General features: G+C 40.5%; 1 protein-coding gene across 2 annotated transcripts in view; it reads right to left on the bottom strand.

Annotated features, from left to right (window-relative positions):
• Positions 1 to 70: 70 nt before the first annotated feature.
• SART3 (spliceosome associated factor 3, U4/U6 recycling protein) overlaps positions 71 to 21,436 on the bottom strand; it is a 67,415-nt gene continuing 46,049 nt past the window's right edge. For both annotated transcript variants that reach the window (XM_037816749.1, XM_037816750.1), the window contains exons 13-19: positions 8,954 to 9,066; positions 7,963 to 8,039; positions 7,155 to 7,323; positions 4,715 to 5,169; positions 4,020 to 4,172; positions 2,798 to 2,988; positions 71 to 2,097 (exon numbers count right to left, since the gene is read on the bottom strand). In XM_037816749.1, coding sequence (XP_037672677.1) covers positions 1,920 to 2,097; positions 2,798 to 2,988; positions 4,020 to 4,172; positions 4,715 to 5,169; positions 7,155 to 7,323; positions 7,963 to 8,039; positions 8,954 to 9,066 — 1,336 coding nt within the window. In that variant the 3' untranslated portion in view covers positions 71 to 1,919. The remainder of the gene's footprint in view (positions 2,098 to 2,797; positions 2,989 to 4,019; positions 4,173 to 4,714; positions 5,170 to 7,154; positions 7,324 to 7,962; positions 8,040 to 8,953; positions 9,067 to 21,436) is intronic.

Here is a 21,436-nt window from a genome sequence, read left to right as displayed (position 1 = left end):
TAAATTGGGTCCTGTTCAAATTTGAAAAAGTTCACCCCTGTAACAGCCTGTGTTGACACTGAGTAAGAAATTAAGTTAGGAGTATTTATTGGCTAATAGCAAGAGAACAAAACAGTTAAATGTGAAGCACCAAAAAGTAAAGCCACATCAACCTGTCCTGATGATGAATTATACATGGCTCTTCAAGTGTAAAGTCCCTGACTGACCACCATGACCCTGATCGGGAGCTACCCAGATAATCTCGCCAACTGAATGGGCTTCCGGGCAGACCACCACAGGGAAAGCCACAGGAATATGTGGTGTTAAGAGTGCGACAGCCACTGCTGGAATTCAATTCAGGAGCAGTGTCTAATAAATAATTGCAAGGGTTAAAAAAAAGACAAATTATCAACCAATCATAACTTATGGAGGAAAAACACATTTATGAGACTCAGAAATTTGAAATTTGACTTAATGTTGATAACATTTAAGATACTGCTTTTGTTTTCAGCAGTAATGATAAAATTATGTCATTTCTTTTTCAAGTCCTTATCTTTTAGAGATACATACTAAAATATTTATGGATGAAGGCTATGACAGCTGGGATTTGCCTCAGTATAATATGAAAAAGGGCGAGTAGGAAGGGTAGAGATGAAGAAAGATGGGCTATGAGGTGAGAAACACCAAAGCTCAGTGACAAGTACACAGGAGTTTGTTATACTATTCTATTTTTTTATCTATTTAAAATTTTCCATTAAAATTTTTAGGTTAAAAAAGGTAATAAAGCCTGACTGATGCACAAAAACTTAAACCTACAAAACACATTAATCAGGAGTTAATTTTCATTACAGATAAAAGAATTTCCTGTTTTGTTTTTTCACCCAGACTGCAAGTAAGCTTCCCCTACTAAACTGGCAATGTTGCTTTCAAAGCAATAAATATTTGATAAAAGATGAGGGGTTAAAAAAGCTGAAGTGTCAAATTGCTATTGACTGAAGTTTAAAACTGAGCTAAATCACAGCTGAAATAGTTTAAATCAACATGACACTAGAGTTTGATTTACAAAAATTCTATTTACACATTTTTTAGGGAAAGCAAGGTACACCCATTTCAAAATACATCCATATGTGATGAACATCTGAGTACCATTCAGCAATAAATTTTTAGAGAACTTCAGTTTAATAAACAAAGCTAAATATTTAGGGGAGAATTTAGTTTTGCACTTGACATGGTATTTAAACAAAACCAAAGGGCTGAAACTCAGTATCCAGACAAATAATACAAGTCACTAGTCACTAGGCAAAGAAAATGAGCCACAGCAGAATTTTTATATAAAACAAATGTTGCCAATAGTTTGCTTTTAGGAAACATAAAAACAATGCGTTGACGTGTCATTTACAAATACATAATAAAAAAACACACAGTCCCCTTGAAAAAAAATTCATCAAATGTTTTTTATATGACCTCCCCTATCCCCACCCCTTTACTAAAATAGGCCATTCTGGTGAATTACTAGCATCTGCCATTTTGTCTTAAAAATTAAGAGTGGTGGGCACGTGCTGTGCAGGGTGTAAGACAATCATCTTATAAAAGGGAGCCGAGAGTTGGCCAAAAACATTTGGACAAGTGGGTCTCAACAACTGTGTGTTCAAGTTTCACTTCTGTTTCTCACACTCTTTAAGACACAAAGTATCTTAGGAAACTACAAGCTGTGCCTAAATGGTACAGTGAGCATTTTTCTCCTCTTGCCCTCAATGTGAGGGAACACATGAAGCCTCTTTACTTGGAACACCCTTTTCCTTTTCTGTCTAAACCAGAGGAAAACACACTTGGGTGCTGCTCCAGGGTGAGCCGCACCCGAGGTCCAGTGTGCAGCTGGGTGTCGGGTGGTCTTCCGGGCCAGCATGAAGTAAGGTGTTTCCCTTCTCTCAGCATCCAGGTCACTTTCTCAGAAGCAACTTGGCAAAGTCAGCATTGGACATCTTGGGTGCCTCGGAGGCCGCTGGGGTGGCGCCTGCTGGGCATGGGGCAGGGCCGTTCTCCACCTGGGGAACTGTAGCACTCGGGCGCTGCAGGGCGCGAGGCAGGAGAGCGAGCTGGGTCCTTCCCTTCCCCCGCCTGGAAGAGCAAACATTGAATGTCCCTTTTAACGCAACCATCCATGGTCTCTTATCTGTCTGTGAGAATAAGTCAGGATAGTCTTAATTTATCCAAAATTAAAAAGTGAAAAATAAAAAACAAGGAGATGATCCCTATCTCCTTAACTTTGGCTCTCAGGTAAAAATCACTTTAACAAGCTTTGCCTTTTTCACCGTTTTGGCAAGGACTAACCTCGTGCAGTGGTCACACTTGGGGTGGATAAAAATGGCTGCTATCTTTCAGACCTCACGAAACAACCTTGCAATTTTGCTGTCTTATCCCTAGGGGGTGAAAAGTATAGCTTTTATATGGATTATAGCTACAAAAAGGAGGAGCTCTTGGTTATCCTGACAAGCACACAGTTGCCAGGATTTGTTCTAAACATATATGGATTCAACTGGCAAAAAAGACTTTAATAATCACCACCTAAAAAAATTTACCTTAAATAAATCACAGATATAAACTGGCAAAAACCACCTAGAAAGAGCTTATGCTTCCTGGCCTTGCATCTGCATGGACTTGCTTCAGCTGAATCAGAAATCACCACAAGGAACAGAAGGCCTTGGAACTTTGTACACAGACTAACAGAAAATTAATTCATCCATCATTGATACTCTCACAGTCCATGAAGGGTGCTGGCCAGGACAAGATTTGCACTAGACCAGTATGGAAAACTTACGCTCCATATATCTGCCGTGGCACCATGGGGCCCCCTGGTGCTTTTCTTGCTTCTGGCTTCTCTGGAACTTTCCTTTGAGGGGGATTGCTGATTGCCACTTTGATGACATTCTCTTTGATAGTCATGCCATCCATCTTCATGACAGCCTGTGATGCCTGGGATTCATTTTCATACTCAACATAAGCCAGGCCCTGAAAGAGGCAAAATCCAGATCCAGGTCAGATGCAGCAGACTCAGCACACAACTTCCTCATGCAGGTCAAGAGGTTCCTTACTAAACCCCTGGCCTTGTACCAATGGGCTAGTGCACCGCAGGTACCTTCAGGACTCCCTCCAGGTCAGGCTTCCCCACAGATGCCACCCTTTTAGGTTTGTTTCTCTGCCCTGTTCTTTCTCCCTGTTGCTGTTAATTATTTTAACATAACAAAACCTTTTTAAGTTCAGTGCCTTGTGCTTCACCCAGAAAAGAAAGGAGGAGGAAGGCAGAAGACGGAAGGAAGGAAGGAAGAGGGACGGAGGAAGGAAGGAGGGAAGGAGAGCTACATCAGTATAAATCCAGCAAACAAGCTGATGAGGTGGACTGGACCCAGAGTGAGCAGCACAGGTGCTCAGGTGAACCTCAATGTCTCCATGCCTTCTGGGTCTCTCTTATTTCCTACAGCCAACTCAAGTAACCTAGATAATGGGTGGGGCAAAGAGAACAAGAATCTAAAATCACACTTAAATGGGGTGCACCAACAACTTAACAAAAGACTGAAAAAAAGCATCACAGGAGAGAAGGGGCAAGGGGGCTGGACGCAATATAGGGGACTCCAGCAGAGGGACTGAACTGGCTGGAGGCCTTGTGAAAAAGAGCCTGAGGGAGGAGGTGGGGGACTGCAAAGGAGGGATGCTTCACCCACAGGCCCCAGGTACCTCAAGGCTCACACTGTGGCCCCTGCTAACTCATGGTAACTTTTTTCAAGTATCTTATTCTTTTTTAGTACAGTTTGCTACAAACAGGTTAATCTGACTCCAGATATAAATAGAGCCAAGTGCACCTATCTTTCTGTTAACCTATCACTTAATTCTTAGCAGATGAACTGGAACTTACTCTACAGCTAAGTCATCTCTGAACAGATATAGAAAGGAAAGTTGGCCAGAGCCGCCCCCTTGCCCATCCACCCACCCCCTTGAGAATCTCCCGAGCCCGGAAGGCTAAGTGCCTCTGTTCAGATGCAGACCTTGGGTTTGCCAGCACGGTTGGTTACCAGCCTGATGTCTTTCACGGTACCATGAGCTTTACAGATTTCTTCCAGTTCCTCTTTAGTGCAGGAGAAAGGCAGGCCTGAGATAAACAGCTTGTGTTTCTCCAGGGCAGTGCTGTACCTGAACACCTACAGAAAGAAGGGAGGCAAACAAATCAGGGACATGAAGCACGACCCAGCACACCACATTCTGGTCAGTACCAGCCTCCTCTACAGAATTCACCAGGTCCAAATCTGGGCTCTGTGAATTGGTACCAGGGTCACCCTGGCCAAGTCATACAACTTCTCTAACCCTCCATTTCCTCAACTATAAACTGGCCACAACACTTGTAGCTACTCTCGGAGTTGGGGTGAGGATGCAATCAGGCAATATATAAAACATTTAGCACAGTCCTTGTCACTACTAAGTATTAATGGAAGATAGCCACTACTACAGTTCCAAATTTTATTGTTATTAAGTCAATAAAAGAAAGCTGTAACTGACCAAGACATGAGTCAGACCTCTTTTAACTTACTCAAGACAGACTCCAGTTAACTTGGAAGTTCAGTTTTTAATACAGGATAAAAATTTTATGCATATTCCAAATATTAGCTGCTGCAAGAAAAAAGTAGCTATTTATGTCGAAAGCAAACTTCTTACACAAGAGGCATTCTTTTTTCCACAAACATACCTTAAAATCAGGATTTTTGCTCTTATCCACACAGGGGGAAACAAACATTGGCCTGCCTTCCACATTCCTACGGTCCAACTCCAGTGCCTGCAGGGCCGATTTCTCTTCTTTAAATTCCACATAGCAGTACCCTCGGAAATCCCCCCGGTTGCTGAAGATGGGACGGATCTCAACCACTTCCCCACAGGTCTCAAAAAGTGGCCTGAGCTTCCCATCAGGTTCGCTCATGCTGTAGGGCAGGTTGCTGACAAAGACTGTTATGTTGTCCTTACTGCTATCGTGGGGCACCTTCAGCATGTCCCTCTTCAGGGAGGCTGCCTTGTCCTTCGGTTTTAAAGGGGTACTGACATCTGCAGGTACACTTTTCCCAAAAAGTCCTGTTTCTGCTTCTATGTCTTGTGCTTCTTCAGCTGGAGGCACACTGTTCTCAACTCTTCTGTGTTTAGAAGGTGGCTCTACAGGTTTCAAAAGAAAAGCATCAGTGATTAACTGTTCTTTGCAGTGAGCTATTCAATGTAGTTATTAAGTGAAAGTGCTCTTCCCACTACATGTAGCTAACAGCTGCACTTGCTAACACTTGTTCCTCTCTCCAAATGCTGACGTACAAGCACCATGTCCTCTACGAAGTCTTTCTTGACCCAAAAGACCTGCCCACCACTTTCTGGGCCCTAATTACGCAAGGATAAATGGGCTAAATCAAATGGAAGTGATTAACAGAAGTCCCCACTGTCTACTTCTAACTATTTAAAGGTCAGAGGGTCTCAAACTTCAGTTAGCAAGTTCTCGGACCCTGCTCCTAAAATGCCCAGGTCAGCAATTGTGGAAGGGAACCTGGAAATCTGCATTGGAACAGGCACTCCAGGTGACTCTGATGTCTGTGCTCTGCAGACCACACACTGAAAAGCACTACAAAGGGTCTAGGTTTTATAAATAACTGTCAATGTTATTTTAAGTCCTTCAAGCAAATTTAGCAACATTCTAAGTCCAACCTTAAACATTCTCACCACTGTCTCCAGAGGGACATTTCTGAAATTCAATCCAAAGGGAGCCCCCTGCTTCGAGACCTTCCAAGGAATTCCCCCACTGCCTTCCCAATAGTCTAAACCCTGCACACTGTCTTTGAGAGCATCCCTGAGTTGGGCTCAGCTGGCTGGACTGCCTACTGCTCCAGCTGTATCCACCACTGTGCCTGACCCTCTGCCAAGCAGCAGAGCTCAATCCCAAGTACCTGCTGTTTACAGAAAATGCCAGGTTGTTGTGTTCCTTCATGCTTTGCTAACCCTGGCTCTCTAGCTTGCCCCTTCCCTCCTTTTGTCACTTGACACTCCTCCCCCCAAATGCCAAGATACACACATCATTTCCTCCAGGAGGAATTCTTTCTTGCAGACAGCTGACCCACTAGTGCATTCTCTGGCCTCCATCACTATTCACACCCATGTCTCCCACAGTCCTGATGATACGCCACTGCAGTCGCATGGTCAAGTTGGCCTCATCCTGCTAAAACTGGAGCTCTGAAGGGCAGCAAGCACCCCATAGTCATTTTTGAAGGCCCAGAAAAGATGCTCAAGAAATGTCAGTTGAATGATGACTCCATTACCATTTCCCTCTGGTTGACAAATTTACACTAGGAAAGTATATAGTTTCTAACTTTACTGATTTTGCTGAAACAAATCTGACCCACACCTACCCAATAACTGAAATAATAATAAAAACACTGGCTGAAAAACTCTACCAAGTCCAAAAATCCTTAGGTGAGGCTGAGCAAGGTGGGCATCTGTGCAAGATGGAGGGCTGTAGTGGTAGGGGAGGGTGATATTGGAGCCTAAGTGGGATGAGATGCATATCCCTGCATGGATTGGTGACAGTAACCCAGTGTGGGGAATGCGAGCCTAAGCAGGGTGGGGGTCCTCCATGCAGGGGGTGATGGTGGCCATGGCCCACTGTAGGGGGTGAAGCCCAAGTGGACAGAAGGGAAAACTGCACAAGGGAGCTTCTGCCACAGAGTGCTAGAGCCCAAGAGGGTGAGAAAGTGATAGGAAGTTTGTTACAAACATACAGACAATGATCAAATAATACAATGAAGGCAATAGAAGCCAAGTTTCTCAGTGTCAGAGAAGAGCATTACAAATATGGAAAGGGATAAAATTAAAAAGAACCCTGTGGTGTTGGATTGGAATTGGAGATATTGAGATGTGAGCTCCTTGTTTTCAATATACAAAGACAGAGAAATAAATATGCATGTTAAGTGCTTGTGTGTGCCTGTGGTTCTGTAGAAGAATGCCCTTCTGTGCAAGACATACTCCCTAAAGTATTCAAAAGGTGATGGGGCATCCATCATGCTAGCACCCAAATGGTTCAGGAAAAAAAGTTCTTCATACTGCTTTTGCAATTTCTCTGCAAGCTTGAGATGTTTCAAAATAAAGTTTCTAAAAAGCTTTACCTTCTTCATCATCACCCCACTCTTTTTCATCATCCTCATCTGCTTTACGTTTGTCTGCACCTCTGATCTTTTTCTTCTTTTTCAATGCTTTCTTTTCAGCCCGGGCCCTCTTTCGTTGTTCAGCCTTTTCTTCTTCTTGATGGGCAAGGGCTGCCTCCTTCTCCGCAGCCTAGAAAGTTGGGAACATGATGCATCATTGGATGCTGCAATTACATTAAGTGTACTGACTTGTAATGAGACCAAAGACGAAAAGGGAGAGGGAGTGGAAGGTCATTACCCAAGTGAAAAGATGAGATCATGAAAAAGACAAGGAAGACACCCACAGAACTATCCCACTGCAAGGCTTATTTGGGCTTCTCAGAATTCTACATCTCAAGTCTACTGTATCTGTAGCAATAGCCTCAATAGTTATTCACACACACACACACACATACACACACACACACAAACTGGGGTCCTAAGTAATTTGGAGGTATTCGTGTTCCATTCACTAGGTTAAGTGAGGCTCCCTTGTAATCTCTGAGTAGTAGGATCTGGTTGGCCCTGTTTATTTTTTTTTAATTTTTTTCAGTAAATTTTAAGGCCAAATTCCCCCACGACATGGAAAAAATTATTAGTTGCTGGAGCTGTTAAAACAGATTAAAACAATCTAAAAAGATGATACAAGATAGGTTGAAAATATACTAATTATTTGAGTAAAAGACACTTCTTAGGAAGACTAAAAAGTTTTGACAGGAAATATTCATCTGAGACACAGTCAAAATAGCTACCAGAGGTTCCAAAAACTTCAGATAAATACCATCATTACCTTTATTCTCTGCTCATTAACACGAGCTAATCGAGTTTCAGTTTTCTGAACAGCTATGTCCCAATCTTCTAAAGTACCTTGATAAAAGGAAAAAAACACATTCACTTTTTAGGTTTTTGAAGGCTATAACAACATAACATTTTCCTAATTTCCCCATACCTCCCAAAGAGATCTCTTTTATCAGCAAAAAGAACTGGAGAGTCAGCTCTCCATTTTAAGAAAACTTAATTAGTGTAGGCTTGAAATTTAGAATTCAAATAGTCCTTCCAGGTTTGTTTAATATGTCCCTTCTCTTTTAGAAAATACTTGAAAACCAGAACATGCTCTACTATGGGCTCTCAATGGCAAAGATGATGAAAACTTCTAAAGCAGAAGTTATAAGATATTTATATTAAACTGAAGAATTTTAAAGGCTTAAAGAAGTAAACTTTCCTTCCTCAAAGTGATCAATGTTGGGGTGTTTTTCTTATTCTTGTTTGGGTGTTTTGTTTTCAGTTCTGAGTGATTCATACTGAAAATCCAGGCCAATGCCCATGGATAAATTTACACTATTTTCCTATTAGTTGTGGTCACAATATCAGTTAGCCTCGATAAGTTCTTTATTGAGCTAGAGCAGGAGTACCCAACTAGGGGCAATCTTGCCCCAAGAGGACATCTGGTAAAATCTGGAGACATTTTTCATTGTCACAACTGGGGAGACTGCTACTTAAATCTAGCAGGTAGAGGCCAGGTATGCTGCAGAACATCTTATGATGCACAGGACAGCCTCCCACAAGGAATGATGAGAAACCCTTGTATTTGGACAACTTGAGAAAAGCAGGAGGATCCACCGGCACTGGTAAACACCGTGTGACATTCTAATCTTTCAGCACTACTTGGGCCATAAAAATATCTGTCCTTGCAGGAGGATAAAAATCAGATGCTCCGACTTGAAACCAAACGAAAAAACGGTCAGACTCCAAGTCAGAAACAGGGAGCTGAGGGTCCCCACCTTCTGTCCTCTCCATGGTAAGCAACACTTCACAGACGTGCTCTGGGTAGTCACTGGTGCACTGGACAGCCCGATGGAGAGCCTTCCGGCAGTGCTGGGTGTCACCATGTGCCCTAGGGCAGAAAACAAACCACTGCTGCCACCAAGACACAAAGCAGAAGGCACAGAGGGAGAGGTAAGTTCTTCCTCACAGGTACAGCCAAGGGATCAAAGCTCTCTGACCATTCTAGCTTCTGAGGAGATCTTCACTTTCAGAACTATTCACAGCCATTCGCACTACCACTACCGTTAAGTGTTTTGTCCTTTTTCCATGAGAGTCCTACATCAAAAACTAACGCTTGAGAAGGTGGGGCAAGATGGTGGAGTGGTAAGGTGTGGAATTTAGTTACTCCTCTAGGGCAGCCGGTAAACAGTCAGGAACATATGGATCGGCGGTTTCGGGACTTCATGACCGGTCATGCATTGTACAACAGTCTGGAACAGGGTGAACGGCTGAGATCGCAGCAAAGACCTTTAAGTTTCCCAAGCCAGGGGGCTGGCGCCTCTCCCCACACAGGCACAGCAGTTGGCTTGGAGCTGGTTTCCCGAGGGAAAAAGAAACAATCTGTGCTGGGAGGGGGGCTCAAACCGGTCCCAACTGCAGAATTAACTAACAAATTCAGACTACTGAATAAAAGCTACAATCACAAACCAGGAGCAGGCACAAAATGAACCAAGAGGAATCTGTCCAGCAGAGAGGCAGGGCTCATAACGACAACAAGAGACTTTTGGAGTTGAAGGTGTCCAGAATACCAGAAAAGGGCTTGGCTCCAAGAAAAAGGGGCACATAAAAACAGGTACCAACTCCCATCTGCAACCCAGCAAGCTGGGGTCCAGATCTGAAAGGGGTTTTTGTTTTGTTTTGTTTTTCTTTCTTTCTTCTTTTCTTGGTCTCCTACTCTTTATCTTTTTACTTTTCAATAGCCCATCAGAGCTCCTGCTTCAGCACTGCCCCAGGCAAGGCAAGAATTAAAGCTATCTGAGAGTAACTATTCAGGTGAAAGAACTAATAGCCTAAAGGGCGTAACTTTATACTGGGACTGACAAAACCTGGGGGCTGGGGAAAGGCCTTGAAAAAGGGATTCCTTTTCTTTTCTTTTTTTAAATAACTATTCTACATAGCTCACTATAGAAAGCCTCAGACATTTGTAACTGGCCACTGGACTAGGACAAGGACAGAGCTAAGATAGGTCTGAGAGACAAAGCAATGAGTCTAGTAGGGGAGACAATTCCCTAAAGGGCATCATAACTTCCCCAAGAAAAGTGGGGACAGGGCTCAGTTCAAGTGACAGCCCTCCTTCAGAGAACTCAGACCCCAGGGACCGGAAAACAGAAACCAGCTTGAGTCAGCCATGCCCCTGACAGGGACAGGGTTTGCAGAGAATTAAAGGCACCTGTGGCACCTCTTTACATTGGTGGGGAGCTGCCGACTGACAAGCACCACCTGCTAGACAGGATAGGAAAAGCACAGAGTATAGAGGCTTCACAGGATGGTCTGACAACCTGTGGGGTCTCATTCTCAGGGTAACTTCATACCCTCCTCCTAAGACCTGGCCCTGTCTGGACTGGGAAAATCTGATTAGGTTTGATCAAATCTGGGGAGACACTCTCACAAAAGGGTTACTTCGAGGAAGGGCAAGAACTAGAAAAACAAGAGGTGAAAAATTCTGAGAAACTATGTTAGAGGTCTAGAATAAGTTGAACTGAGCACCAGAGAACAAAGCCAACCAACAAGAAAACCCTAGGTAAAAAGAGTGAAAATGAGCTCCAGAATAAACTAATCAAGGAAACCAGATGCCTAGACAGCTAAAAAATAATGAGACATTCTAGGAAACATGAAAATATGGACCAGCAAAGGAACAAACTAAACACTTCAACTGAGATACAGGAATTGAAACAACTAATTAAAGATGTTCAGACAAATCTCCTAAATCAAATCAATAAGCTGAAGGAAACTGTGGCAAAAATAGATGAAGGATATAAAGAAGATAATTAATGACCATAAAGAAGAATTCATAAGCTTGAATAATAAATGGCAGAACTTACAGGAATGAAAGGCACAATAGAAAAGATGAAAAACACAATGGAGACATACAACAGTAGATATGAAGAGGCCAAAGAAAGATCAGTGACCTGGAAGACAGGACATTTGAAATCATACACAAAAAAGAAGAGAGGGAAAAGGATAAAAACATATGAGCAGGGTCTTACGGAACTGAATGACAACATGAAGTGCACAAATATACGTTATGGGTATCCCAGAAGGAGAAGAAAAGGGAAAGGAGCAGAAAGAATAACAGGAGAAATAATCATTAAAAATTTCCCAACTTTTGAAAGACACAAAATTACAGACTCAAGAAGTACAGCATACCCCAAACAGAACAGATCCCAACAGACCTATTCCAAGACACTTACTGATCAGATTGTCCAATGTCAAAGACAAAGAGAGAATTCTGCAAACAGCAAGAGAAGAGCAATCCATCACATATAAGGGAAGAGTGATAAGACTATGTACAGATTTCCCCATAGGAACCATGGAGGTGAGAAGGCAGAGGCATGATATATTTAAGATACTGAAAGAGAAAAATTGCCAACCAAGAATTCTATATCCAGCAAAACTGTCCTTAAAAAAATGAGGGAGTGCTGGTGAACAGTTGATTGTACACCATGATTGCATGGTATGTGAATATATCTCAATAAAACTGAATTAAAAAAAAAAAAGAGGGAGAGAATAAAATATTTTCAGACTAATAGACACTGAGACAGTTTGTGAATAAGAGACCTGTGTTACAAGAAATACTAAAGCAAGTGCTACAAGGCTGACAGGAAAAGACAGGAGAGAGAGGTTTGGAGAAGAGTATAGAAATGAAGACTATCAGGAAGGGTAAAAGTAAAGAGAGAAAAAAACTAAGATATGACACATAAAATCCAAAAGACAAAATGGTAGAAGAAAGTACTGCCCTTACAGAATACTAAATGGTAATGGATTAAACTCCCCAATAAAAAGACATAAACCTGCAGAATAGATTAAAAAAACAGGACCCATCTATATGCTGTCTACAAGAAACTCACTTCAGACACAAGGAAAAAAATAGGTTGAAAGAGAAAGGCTGGAAAAAGATATTTCAAGCAAACTACCAGAAAAAATGCTGCAGCAGCTATATGAATATCAGACAAATTAGACTTCAAAAGTAAAATAATTAAAAGAGACAAAGAAGGACATTATACATTAACAAAAGGGTCATTTCATCAAGAAAACATAACAATCATAAATATTTATACACCATGCCAGAGTGCCCCAAAATACATGAGGCAAACACTGACAACACCGAAGGGAGAAGTAGATACCTTTACAGTAATAGTTGGAGACTGTAATACACTGCTGTCATCAATGGGCAGAACATCTAGACAGAGGATCAGTAAGGAAATAGAGATGTTGAACTGTATGATAAAAGAACTAGACTTGACAGACATTTAGAGAACACTATACCCCACAACAGCAGGATACACATTTTTCTCAACTGTTCATGGATCATTCTCTAGGACAGACCTCATGATGGGTCACAAAGCAAGTCTCAACAAATTTAAAAATATTGATATTATACAAAACACCTTCCCAGATCATAATAGAATTAAGTTGGAAATCAATAATACGCAGAAGGTGGGAAAATTCACAAACATATGGAGGCTAAACAACACACTCTTAGACAACCAGTGGGTAAAGGAAGAAATTACAAGAGAAATTAATAAATATCTCAAGGCAAATGACAATGAGATATAGCAAAAATTATGGGATGCAACAAAGGCGGTGCTGAGAGGGAAATTTACTGCCTTCAACACCTATATTAAAAGTGAAGATAAACATGATCTGGCCTCAACCTATCTGTCTAGCCTTTACTCCAACCACTTCTGTTTCATTTCCTTTATGCGATAATCATACTTCATTACCAGCTGAAATTTAAACACCCTCTTTACTTTCTTATCTCAGTGACTCTGTTCATTCCTGGAATCCCCACTCCTCCTCCTTTCAGTTAAACTGTGATTAACTGTACAAATATAAAAAAGTTCTTTTGTGAACTAGAGCAAATGTATGACGCTATTACAAGGAGTTAATAACAGAGTGATATATGGGGCAAAATGTACGTATCACAAACTATGGACTATAGTTAAAAGTAGTATCTTAATAGTCTTTCATCAACAGTAACAAAGGTACCACACCAATACTAGGGGGTCAATAATAGGGGCGAATAAGGAGTTTGGAATGTTTTGGGTTTTCTTTTTGCTTTTTCTTCTTTTTTTTTTTTGGAGTAACAAAAATGTTCTGAAATTTTTTCGTGGTGATGAATGCACAACTATGTGATGATACTGTGAGCCACTGACTGTATACTTTGGATGGACTGTATGGTGTGTGAATATATCTCAATAAAACTGCATTAAAAAAAAAGTGAAGAAAGCAAAAATTGAGGAAATAACTTCATCTGGAGGAACTAGAGAAAGAACAGCAAATGGAAGGAAAGAAATAAAAAAGATTAGAGCAGAAATAATGAAATTGAGAATATGAAAACAATAGAGAAAATCAACAAAACCAGAATTAGGTTCCCTGAGAAACTCAATAAAACCAATGGATCCTTAGCTAGGCTAACAAAAACAAAAAAACAGAGAGAGATAAAGAATGGAAATAAATAAATGGGAAAGGGGACAAAATTACTGACCCTGCAGAAATAAAGGAGATAAAAATGAGAAGATACCATGAGCAACTATATGCTAACGAACTAGACAAGTCAGACAAAATGGACAACTTCCAAGAAAAGCATGAACAACCAACATTGACTCGAAAAGAAATAGATGACCTCAACAAACCAATCACAAGTAAAGAGAATGAATCAGTCATCAGAAAGCTCCCAAAAAGAAAAGCACAGGACCAGATGGTTTCACATGTGAATTCTACTAAGCATTCAAGAAAGAATTAGTACCAATCCTGCTCAAACTCTTCAAAAAAACTGATGAGAAGGGAAAGCTACCTACCTCATTCTATGAAGCCAACATCACCCTAATACCAAAAGAGAAAACTATAGACCAATCTCTTTAATGAATATATAGACACAAAAATCCTCAACAAAATACTCACAAATTGAATCCAGAAGCACATTAAAATAATTATACACAATGACCAGGTGGGATTTATTCCACGTATGCAAGGCTGGCTCAACACAAGAAAATCAATGTAATATACAGCATCAATAAATCAAAACAAAAGAAGCACATGATCAGCTCAATCGAAAAAGAAAGGGCATATGACAAAATTCAACATTCAACATACTTTCTTGATGAAAACACTTCAAAGGATAGAAATAGAAGGGAACTTTCTCAATATGATAAAGGCAATATATGAAAATCTCACAGCTAACATCATACTCAATGGGGAAAGACGAAAGCTTTCCCTCTAAGATCAGGAACAAGACAGGGATGCCCACTGTCACCAATGTTATTCAACACTGTGCTGGAAGTTCTAGCTAGAGCAATTAGACAAGAAAAAGAAATAAAAGGCACCCAAACTGGAGAGGAAGAAGTAAAACTTTCACTGTTTCCAGATGACATGATCCTAAATGTAGAAAATCCAGAAAAATCTACAGCAAAACTACTAGAATTAATCAACGAATATAGCAAAGTGGCAGGCTACAAGAACAACACGCAAAAATCTGCAGTGTTCCTATACACAAGTAATGAGCAACAGAAGGAGGAAATCAAGAAAAAAATTCCACTTACAATAGCAACCAAAAGAATCAAGTATTTAGGAATAAACTTAATCAAGGCCACAAGAGACCTATAGACAGAAAACTATGAGAAACTGCTAAAAAAAAAAATCAAACAGTATCTGAAAACAATGGAAAAACATACCATGTTCATGGATTGGGAGATTAAATATAGTTAAGATGTCAATTCTACCTGAACTGATTTATAAATTCAATGCAATACCAATTAGAAACCTAACAATTTACTTTGCAAAAATAAAAAAACCAATAACCAAATTTATTTGGAAGGGCATGGTGCCCCAAATTGCCAAAAATATCTTGAGAAAGAGGAACAAAGTGGGAGATCTTACACTATCTGGCTTTAAAGCATACTACGAAACTACACTGGTTAAAACAGCATGGTACTGAGGAGTCGGGCAAGATGGCAGCATAGAGAGGAGTGGAAGCTAAGTAGTCCCCCTGGAACAACTACAAAAAAACAGAAACAACTAGTAAATAATCCAAAATAACTGCGGGGTGACAAACGAGACCATCCATTCATCATACACCAACCTGAATTGGGAGGAATGCCCGAGAACACAGCATAAAATCTGTAAGTAAAACCTGTGGAACCAGGTCGGGAGACCCCCTCCCCCATAGCCCGAGCTGCGGAGCCTCGTGGTGCCAGAGAGAAGCTCTCTCCCAGCAAGCGAATACAGCTCAGCTGAGCTCCAACTGGGGTTTTAAGTAGCGAGTGTGAACTGCTCACTACAGGTACGCAGCCCCAAAAAACAGACAGAGGCTTTGGGTGACTACTGACCTGGGAGAGCCGGAGGGTTGCCTTGGACTGGGTCTGAAGGGGACTATCTGTTTCTTTTTTGGCTCAGTGGAGAAAGCCCCAGTCATTTTCAGTTTCCAGGGCTGTGACTCAGGGAAGGGTGGAGACAGCACAAGCAGAGAGCGAGACCATTGAAATGCTAATGACCTCCACCTGAGGGGTCTGTCTTCTCTAGGAGGAAAGGGGTGGGGCCCTTTCCCTTCAGAACCAGACCCCAGAGCCTGGGGGAACACGGCCATACCTCCTCACACCAGTCAAGAATTATAGGCTAACAGGCATCACCTGCTGGGCAGAAAAGCACAGTGACCTGAGGCATCAAAGGGTGGAGCAATTTTCTAAGACACACCCTCAGGGAAACCAGATACTGAATATTTCTTCCCTCTGGGACCTGAGCCTGTTCTGGTCTGAGAAAACCCGATTTGGATAACCAAGGAAACCATGCCTAGACAACAGAAAATTACAACCTACACCAAGAAAAACAAAGTTATGGCCCAGTCAAAGGAACAAACGTACACTTCAACTGAGATACAGGAATTTAAACAACTAATGCTAAATCAATTCAAAAAGTTTAGAGAAGATATTGCAAAAGAGATAGAGGCTGTAAAGGAAGAACTGGACATGTATACGGCAGAAATCAAAAGTTCAAAAAACCTACTAGTAGAATCTATGGAAATGAAAGGCACAACACAAGAGATGAAAGACACAATGGAAACATAACAACAGCAGATCTCAAGAAGCAGAAGAAAACACTCAGGAACTGGAGAACAAAACACCTGAAAGCCTACACGCAAAGGAGCAGATGGAGAAAAGAATGAAAAGATATGAGCAACGTCTCCGGGAACTCAAGGATGAAACAAAGTACAATAATGTACGTATCATTGGTGTCCCAGAAGGAGAAGAGAAGGGAAAGGGGGCAGAAGCAATAATAGAGGGAATAATGAATGAAAATTTCCCATCTCTTATGAAAGACATAAAATTACAGATCCAAGAAGCGCAGCGTACTCCAAACAGAAGAGATATGAAGAGGCCTACACCAAGACACTTAATAATCAGATTATCAAATGTCAAAGACAAAGAGAGAATCCTGAAAGCAGCAAGAGAAAAGCATACAAAGGAAGCTTAATAAGACTATGTGCGGATCTCTCAGCAGAAACCATGGCGGCAAGAAGGAAGTGGTGTGATATATTTAAGATACTGAAAGAGAAAAATCACCAACCAAGAATCCTGTATCCAGCAAAGCTGTCCTTCAAATACGAGGGAGAGCTCAAAATATTTTCTGACAAACAGACAATGAGAGACTTTGTGAACAAGACACCTGCCCTACAGGAAATACTAAAGGGAGCACTACAGGGTGATAGAAGACAGGAGTGTGTGGTTTGGAACACAATTTTGGGAGATGGGAGCACAACAATGTAAGTACACTGAACAAAGGTAACTATGAATACGGTTGAGAGAGAAAGATGGGGAGCATGTGAGACACCACAAGAGAGGAGGAAAGATAACAACTGGGACTGTGTAACTTGGTGAAATCTAGAGTATTCAACAATTGTGATAAAATGTACAAATATGTTCTTTTACGAGGGAGAACAAGCAAATGTCAACCTTGGAAGGTGTTAAAAATGGGGAGGCATTGGGGGAGGGATGCAATCAGCATAAACTAGAGACTGTAACTAATAGAAGCATTGTATTATGCTTCCTTTAATGTAACAAAGGTGATATACCAAGGTGAATGCAGATAAGAGGGGGGGATAGGGGAGGCATGTTAGACACTTGACATTGGTGGTATTGCCTGATTCTTTATTCTACTTTGATTTAAGGTTATTTTTCTTTTTGCTGCTTCCTAGCTGTCATTTTTTTTGTTTCCTCTTTCTTTTGCCTCTCTACCTTCTTTGACTCTCCCTCCTGCCTTGTGGAAGAAATGTAGATGCTCTTGCTTAGTATGAGCAGAATGTTCAATTAGGATGAACTTAAATGTCTGGAAACGAACAGGGGTGTTGGTAGCAAGATGTGAGAATAACTAACAGTGCCGAATGGTGTGTGAATGAGGTGGAAAGGGGACGCTCAGAGTCATATATGTCACCAGAAGGAAAGTTGGAGGTCAAAAGATGGAAATGTATAAAACTGAATCCTATGGTGGGCAATGTCCATGATCAACTGTACAAATACTAGAAATCACTTCATGAACCAGAACAAATGTATGACAATACAATTAGAAGTTAATAATAGAGGGGCATATAGGGAAGAACTATATACCTATTACAAACTATATACTACAGTTAGTAGTATTTCAACATTTTTTTCATAAACAGTAACAAACGTATATCAATACTAGGAGTCAACAATTGAGGGGGGTTGGTTAGGGATAGGGGAGGTTTAGAGTTTCCTTTTCTTTTTTTCTTTTTTCATCTTTCACTTTATTTCTTGTCTGGAGTAATGAAAAGTTTCTAAAAATTGAACAAAAAATTAAGTGTGATGGATGCACAGCTGTATGAGGGTACCCAGGGGCAAGTGATTGTACACTTTGGATCTTTGGATAATTGTATGGTATCTGAACAATCTCAATAAAAATGGGAAAAATAAATAAATTAAAAAATTAAAAAAAAATAAAATTCAAAAACAAAAAACAAAAAACAAAAAAACAGCATGGTACTGGCATAAAGCTAGATGGACCAATGGAATTGAATTGAGTGTTCAGAAATAGACCCTCTCATCTAACGACAATTGATGTTTGATAAGGCAGTCAAGCCAATGCAACTGGGACAGAGCAGACTTCAATAAATGCTATTTGGAGGACTGAATATCCTTATCTAAAAAAATAAAAGAGGACTCCTATTTCACACCTTATATAAAAATTAACTCAAAATGGATCAACAACCTAAACATAAGGGCTAAGGCCATAAAACTTTCAGAAGAAAATGTAGGGAAATATTCTTAAAGATCTTGTGGTAGGAGGTGGTTTCCCAGACCTTACACCCAAAGTGCGAGCAATGGAAGAAGAAAAAGATAAATGGGATTACCTCAAAATTAAACCACTTTTGTACATCAAAGGACTTTGTCAGAGAAGAGAAAAGGCAGCCTACACAATAGGAGACAATATTTGGAAACCACCTATCAGATAATGGTTTAATATCCAGAATATATAAAGAGATCCTACAAGATCCTACAACTTAACAGGAGAAAGACAAACAACCCAATTAAAAAAAAGGCAAAAGACATAGACAGACACTTTTCTGAAGAGGAAATACAAATGGCTCAAAAACAGATAAAAAGATGCTCAACATCTTATTAAGGAAATGCAAATCAAAACCACAATGAGATATCATCCCACACCTACTAGAATGGCCATTATCAAAAAAACAGAAAATTACAAGTGCTGGAGAGGATGTGGAGAAAGAGGCATACTTATTCATTGTTGGCAGGAACGTAGAATGGTGCAGCCACTCTGGAAGGCAGTGTGGCGGTTCCTCAGGAAGCTAAGTATAGAACTGCCATATGATCCAGCAATTCCATTAATAGGTATATACTCAGAGGAACTGAAAGCTAAGACACAAGCAGACATTTCTAAACTGATGTTTACTGCGGCATTATTCACAACTGCCAAGAGACGGAAACAGCCCAAATGTCTATCAATGGATGAGTGGATAAACAAACTGTGCTATATACACAAGATGGAATATTACACAGCTGTAAGACAGAACAAAGTCATGGAACTTGTAACAACATGGATGAAACCTGAGGACGTTAAGTTGAGCGAAGTTAGCCAGAAACAAAAAGACAAATACTTTATGGTCTCACTAATATGAACTAACATTAATGAGCAAACTTTGAGAGTTAAAGGTGAGAACACAGGTTATCAGGAGATAGAGAGAGGGTAGAGACTGGGCACTTTATGCTGAAGGAGTATAAAATGTCCAACAGGATTGATTGTATAGATCCAGAAATGGATAGCACAAAATTGTATGATGGTAGCACAATATTCTAAGTACAGTGAACAAAGATGTCTGTGAGTAAAGTTGAGAGAGGAAGGCTAGGGACATGTATGACACCAGATAGATGATAAAGACTGGAACTGTATAACTTAGGGAAACCCAGAGTAGTCAATGATAGTGATTAAATGTAGCAATATAAAAGTGTCTTTACATGTGGGAGAGCAAATGAATGCCAACCTTGCAAAGTGTTGAAAAAGAGATGGTTTGGGGACAAAAATATAATTGATGCAAACTGGAGTCTATGGTCAACAGTAACACTGTAATTATGCTTCCATTAAATGCAACAAAGGCAATATACCAAAAATAAATGTCTATAAGAGGATGATATAAGGGAGGGATATGGCATTCTTGGTAGTGGTGGTGTGTTGTCTGACCCTACTATTATATTGTATTTTTTTAATATTTTTTATTATTCTCTTTTTTAAAAAATTGTTTTTTTGGAGTAATGAATATGTTCAAGTGCTGAGTGTGGTGATGAATGCACAACTATATCATGATCCTGTGAACAACTGTACACTGCGGGTGACTGTATGGTATGTGGCTATATCTCTATAAAATTGCAGGGAAAAATATAAACAGAAGGATACAAGTGCTGGAGAAAACATGGAGAGAGGGATCTACCTATTTACAGTTGGTGGGGAAGTAGAATGGTTTAGCATATCTGGAGGACAGTGTGGCAGTTCCACAAAAAGTTAATTATGTGGATGCCACAGGATCCTGCAACCTCATTATGGGGTATATAGTTGGAAGATCTGAGAGCAAGGACACCAACAGACATTTTAACACTAGTATTTGTGGCGGCAGTATTTCAATTTGCAATGGATGGAGGTGTCCTAAGGGTACATCAACTGACGGACAGAATGGTGAACTGTGGTGTATGTTTACAATAGAATACTGAGCAGTTGCATGAAGGAATGAAGTTGTGAGACACTCAACAAGGTGACTGGCTTTTGGGGACAGCATTTTTGAGTAAAGTATGCCAGAAATGAAAAGACAAACATTTTAACACCTCACTACTATGGAATAACTATAATGTGTAAACCCAGACAACTAAATTTTAGGGCACAGGTTATCAGGAGAACGCTTATTGTAATGGTTCCTAGATTGTAAACTCTTACAGCAGTCAAATCTACTCCTGAGTTGTAATGGTTATTTCCAAATTCTGAGACGCTGAGCTCTGTGTGTATAACCTGGTCGGTCTCTGGAACTTTGAATACCTGTGTGACACCTGAAACTCGGAGCTAGAGCTCGGCAGCTATGAATGTCAGTATTACCTCATACAGTAACTGTTATAAAAGTTGAAAAAGAGTTCAGACTTCATTTAGAGATATGAATGAAGCGAATCTGATTAGGACCAAGGCAAATCAGGCCAAAGGATAAAGGATGATATTGACTGTGTTTTAAAACTTCAACTTCTATGTGAGACCAAGGGAAGAGACATTTATTTGGTGCGGGACCTATATTTTCTGTAGCACACTAAATAATTTAACTTCTATGATCAGTTTATTCAAACACCATAATTACATGGAACTCTGAATAGGAAGTGAGAACTGGTAGGTTTATACAGGTTAGCGTGAAATCCCGATACATCCAAAAGTAATTTCGGCAGAGAATAAAAATGTATTTGCAGAGCGCCCCTGAGGAACTGTAGAAAAAAGCAGAAATGTTGGACTTCCCCACGTGGGTTATTACTGATATTCTCACAAACACTGAGGACTACCAATTCAGTAGGCGGAACCCTCGATCTTGGGGCTTGCCCTTATGAAGCTTGTTACTACAAAAGAGAGGCTAAGCCTATTTATAATTGTGCCTAAGAGTCTCCCCCAGATAACCTCTTTGTTGCTCAGATGTGGCCCTTCTCTCTCTAAGACCAGGCAGAAGGTAG

Source organism: Choloepus didactylus, chromosome 23 (assembly GCF_015220235.1).
Source record: "Choloepus didactylus isolate mChoDid1 chromosome 23, mChoDid1.pri, whole genome shotgun sequence".
Taxonomy (NCBI): Eukaryota; Metazoa; Chordata; class Mammalia; order Pilosa; family Megalonychidae; genus Choloepus; species Choloepus didactylus.
The sequence above is the reverse complement of the archived record's forward strand: the minus strand, read 5'-3'. Positions and strand labels throughout refer to the sequence as shown.